This window comes from Stegastes partitus, unplaced genomic scaffold (assembly GCF_000690725.1).
Source record: "Stegastes partitus isolate 25-593 unplaced genomic scaffold, Stegastes_partitus-1.0.2 Scaffold1267, whole genome shotgun sequence".
Taxonomy (NCBI): Eukaryota; Metazoa; Chordata; class Actinopteri; family Pomacentridae; genus Stegastes; species Stegastes partitus.
This window is the reverse complement of record NW_007578998.1, coordinates 94,186-99,273: the sequence shown is the minus strand read 5'-3', so window position 1 is coordinate 99,273 and position 5,088 is coordinate 94,186. Positions and strand designations below refer to the sequence as shown.

The following is a 5,088-nucleotide window of genomic DNA, read 5'->3' as shown; positions in this document are numbered from 1 at the left end:
CATTCTGCAGATGCATGTTAGAATGTTAGTGAGTCTCAACACGTATATGACACCAGAGTCCATAAGTTCTGGTCCTTTTTCAGTCCTCTCCACGGCTTTGTATAAATTCTGGTCTTTGTGCGGGTTAAATGTGATCTGCAACGGCACAAGGTTCTGCTTCAGTAGCAGAGTTTTGAGTCAGAAAGCCGCACAATCAGGCGTCTGATGAGTTAATCGATCCAGACTTTCCAGAGTCTGATTGTTGTTAATGCAGCTCCACCATAAAACTCTCCACCCAGCTGTAACTGGCAGAACCAGAGCAGCTTCCAGTCAAAGTAAACCCAGTAGGACCTTATGTTGTAAACACCGGATTAGAACAGAGTCCGGTACAGTCGGGTCGTCACATCTCATGTAGTTAATCAGCCTTCAAGGATGTTTCATGTTGACGAGACCAGAGACGTCTGAGATGCTTCTCTAAGCCCAGAGTTCTACAGAAACCTTTGTGTTATTAATTAAACCGTGACGCTAAACATCTGAAAGCTGTTCGTTTAGTTCAAGTCAGTACTTAACTGTTAGGTCCACTTTCAAAGTAAAATCAGTGGAACTCTTTGGTCATGATCCTAAAGTTGGCACAAGTTTGAGCCAGTTGCATTTCTCTAGTAAAGATCACAACTTTTGAAGTCCTAGAAACCACCTGAAGCTGAGCTTAGTGTGTAAAAGTCCAGGTGGGGATGTCAGGATGAATGCTGAGGCTTTGTTCCTGTTATTGTTCCATCTCAAAGCATCTTCAGATGTTGACGATCAGCAGTTATTTAATTAGCTGCTGTTACTAATTTAACCAAATAAAACTATGCTAACCGATAAATCAGAGGAAAAGGTCGTGCATGTCAGAGTGGTGGACCAGCTGTAGTACCTGCTTGTGTCACCAGGTGGCGTCTGTAGCCATCTGATGCTGAGGAGGATTCCCAAACATTACACTGTGAATCGGGCCGCTGCGTTGTTTCCGAGGGTACGTAACGGGAAAATATTTAACAACAAGCGCTGACGGAGTTTCGCTACCATCGTCTTCGCTGCTATCGCTAGCGCATTCGCCGCTAACCGCTAGCAGCATTCGCTTTTGTTTAAATTCCTTTTGTAGACGGTTACAGAAAGTGTTTTTATAGACTTTCTGACTTTTCTTTATCGTTGGTGTTCACTGAGCGAGCGTCTTCAAAGGCAGCAAAGCTTCTAACTGATGTTCAGGTGGGAGAATAATTCCCATCGTGATGTCCACCATCTGATCTGGGCTCTGTTCCTTCAAGACACAGAAAGTCAGAATAGTTCTATCAAAGGGCAGGAAGTTAAAAAGTTCTGCAAGACTTGTGGTTAATTCTGGTCGTGCATATTTAATTTAATGTGCAGTGCTTCAGTTTTATGTGGAACATCTCATCTTCAGGTGCAGCGTTTTCTGTTCCAGCCTCGTGTTGGCTGTTTAACCTCAGTATCGTACTTCTGTCTGTTTAGACGCTGGGTTTCCTACGTTGGGTCATTTTGTTCTGTCTGAGGGAACAATCAGGTTCTCTCTCTTCTTCTTTATTCCTTCATGAATGCTGATTCTGTGCCGTGGAGCGCTGAGGGTCCGGTCCAGTTTGAGGATGTCGGTGCCTTTTCTCTGCTAAATGCTAATTCTGCTCCGTTCTGACGAGGCCGACGCATTACAGAACCTCTCGCTCCGGGCCTCCTTTCGGTCCGTGGCCCGCATCGCGCCTCGCCCGCGGCCCGGCGTGGGCATCGGCGCTGTGCTGCACGTAGCAGTTAAAGTGCTGGAAAGGGCTGCTGTGGTCTGAGGCCGGCGGGGGAACAGCGGGGTCGGAGTATTTATACTGCAGCCATCTCCGTGTTCTGTCGCTCGCTCGCATTCCCCCAGATCGCATTTCTCCTAAATGATGGTGTCGGGCCTCGCGGCATTCTTGAGGTTTTCTCCCAATCTGTTTTTCTTCGCAGAAACGGCGGAAATAGCAGATCTGGTCTGGAGACGTCGCGCACAAACACCGACGGCGCGAACGTTCGTTTCAGACACACGCAATTAGGCTGAGATTGGTCTGAAACGAGCGCCGTGCCCGACGCGAGCTCCAGAGTCAGACGGATTGTGTGAAGGTTTGTGGAGGCCCGAGGAATGTTTGTGTTCCAGCGAGAGGGCTGTAGTTTGAGTTAAAGGGGAGATCCTAAAATAACCGGGCGGCCTTGTGAAAGTATGCGAGGGAACGGCAGCTCCAGGAAATGATGGATCTGTGGATGTGTGGCTGAACAGACGTGCATCGCTTCGGTTTGTCGGAGTTTTCTGTGTCCAGCCGAAGCCACATGCAGAAATATTAGACGCTGAACGGCTTTACGTCCTGCGTGCATCATCACACGGACTTTTAACACGTGTTCAATGTGCTGAGCAACACGTCTGTTTGGTTCTGAGCAGAGACCGCTGCAGGCTTTGAGGCATTGTCTGACTGCTACCACTTTGGAGCTTCACTGTTTTAGAGATAAGAAGATGAAGCCACATCCACACCTCACCACAGAGACCTTAACGAACCCCACTGTGGCAGGGGGAGCACTAACGACCCACATAACGAGGGGGAGGAGCAACAACCCTCCAATTAAAACTCAGGTGTTAATGTCTCCTTCAGGATATCAGTCTGTGGAACTCCCAACTAGTCAGAGCTGATTGGATGAGAGGTGGAACCCAATCAGTCCAGTTGATTAATCTACCAGAAGAACCACGAGCTGGAGGACTGAGGACCTTCACAGACATGTTTCTGAGATGTTCAATGTGTTTTCATCAGCGAAGCTTTGACTGAAGTCTGAAGACACTAAACGAACCTCAGTCATGACAGCAGAAAGTTCAGACCACTGAAAACCAGTAAACAGTAAATAAATGATAAAAATAACGGAATACTGTAACATTTAAAAAAAATATAAAAACTGGAAATGCTGTGAAATGATGGCATTTTATTGTCTGACATTGTAAAAGAACAAACTACAGATTTTTGATGTGGACATTTTGTTGTTTTGGCCACTTTTTATTTTTTTTTTTTAAGTTAAGCTGTGGTCTCGGACAGAACCGACGTCCTGCACAGCGAACAAGTGGAGCCGACATACATTACATCACTGAGAGGAAGGAAACCGTCTGATCCTCACATGCATCCAGCAGATATCAGCTCCGTGCATCTCCCAGCAGCCTGAGTGGGCGCTCTTCCACTGATGCATCAGCGCTGCCCTGAGTGGGAGACGATGGCGTCGCATCGTTAGCGGTGGAGGCCACAGTGTGTGGGCACATCCAGGCTGAACATCCTCCGACTATCAGACAGATGATCAGCAGCAGCTACCAGCACATTCACAGCAGCGCTGTGGTTTATTTCAGGGTCCGTACAGATTAATCAGCCACCGGTACTTATGACTGAACCTGTCATTTATAACCAGGTTTAAACCCTCATGAGGATTACTGAAGCTGAAGGTGTGCGATAGAAATAGAAGTTATGATGTCAGAGGGTCACGTGACGTTAGGACTGACCGATTAATCGATCGAGATCAATGACAGTTTGTCTCCTGTAGCTTGGTCTGCTCATCTTCTCTGTTTTCTTAATCTTTCTCTGTTCTGTCACTTTATTGACCTAAAACTGTATTAATTATTGTTTGTAGACCAGCTGTAGTACCTGGTTGTTCCACCAAGTGGCGCCTCTTACAGGTGTGTCTGCTGACTGACTCTGATGGTCCAAAAAACAAGCGCACCTCTTTGTGGTAGCGTTGATGAACTCTTCAGCATTAAGTTGTAAAATGATGTCTACCTGCTGTCAAGTTTGGCTAGCTACCTGACAGTCATGCTAACAATGCTAAGCTAGGAGGTTCAGATGCTGGCACAGCTGAGTGTCTGTGAGAGAGGGTTAGCGGGTGGATCCCCAAAACACGGTGAAAACCTGTATTCTGTACGTACAAGTCAGTAAATGTACCATAGAGCAGCTGCAGTACCTGGTTGTTCCACCAGGTGGAGCCTCTCACTGTTTAGAGACCAGAGGAGACGTCACTCAGACTACAGCTCATGGTGGCAGCAGAGAGCATTGTGGGAGTTTAGCAGCAACAGGACCATGTGGTGGTTCATGAGCTCCAGCCAGAGCTGATGTGTTTTTTTGTTTTTTTTTAAATATATTTTTTTGGGCTTTTGCCTTTATGTAGAGCAGTGGAGAGAGACAGGAAAGGGGGGAGAAGAGTGAGGGAGAGACCTGCAGCAAAGGGTCGTGAGCGGGATTCAAACTCACAACCGCTGCGTCGGGGACTGTAGCCCCTGTTCATGGGTCGCCCGCTCAACCAGGTGAGCTATACGGGCGCCCCAGAGCTGATGTGTTTTAAATGAAGCGTCCTGATGCAGCTCTACAGGCTGGTTCTGTGTGATGGAGGATGTAAACCAGCTGATCCAACACCTTCAGCTCTGGTCATCAGTCCGACCTAACCGGGCCTGTCTGTGTGTTTCAGGTGGAGCAGTCCAAAGTGCTGATCAAGGAGGGCGGCGTCCAGCTGACCCTCACCATCGTGGACACGCCGGGGTTCGGAGACGCCGTGGACAACAGCAACTGGTGAGCAGCGCCGGCCAGGTCACATGTCCGGTACCGTCCAATCCCCTGCTCTGACTCCTGTCCTCCTGTCCTCCAGCTGGCAGCCTGTCATCAACTACATCGACAGCAAGTGTGAGGACTTCCTGAACGCCGAGTCCAGGGTGAACCGCAGGTCCATGCCGGACAACCGGGTGCACTGCTGCCTGTACTTCATCGCGCCCTCCGGACACGGGTACGTAGCGCCACGCCGCCGCCGCCGCCGCCACTGCAGAGTCGGGCAGGAGATCTGGACTCCTGCAGCCTGGATGCAGCAGCCAAGCGAGCGTTGGCGTGTCTGTAGACGACGAGGCTGCCAGCCAACGTTTGTGACCCACTAACGTTATGTAACCCAGTTCTGCACACGCTCAGTAGCGCTCTGCTCCTCGTCTCTGAATCAGCCAATCAGAGTGGAGGCCTGGTCTCAGACAAACACCCTCTGCAGAGTGTGAGCCTCACAGAAACCCAAATCCATCCATCAGACTGGATCCAGACC

At 49.1% G+C, this 5,088-nt stretch overlaps 1 protein-coding gene across 3 annotated transcripts in view; it reads left to right on the top strand.

Annotated features, from left to right (window-relative positions):
- Nucleotides 1-5,088, top strand: part of LOC103369301 (septin-7-like) — a 61,006-nt gene that overhangs the window by 37,082 nt on the left and 18,836 nt on the right. For all 3 annotated transcript variants that reach the window (XM_008297985.1, XM_008297984.1, XM_008297986.1), the window contains exons 4-5: nucleotides 4,477-4,577; nucleotides 4,654-4,788. In XM_008297985.1, the coding sequence (XP_008296207.1) occupies nucleotides 4,477-4,577; nucleotides 4,654-4,788 (236 nt within the window). The remainder of the gene's footprint in view (nucleotides 1-4,476; nucleotides 4,578-4,653; nucleotides 4,789-5,088) is intronic.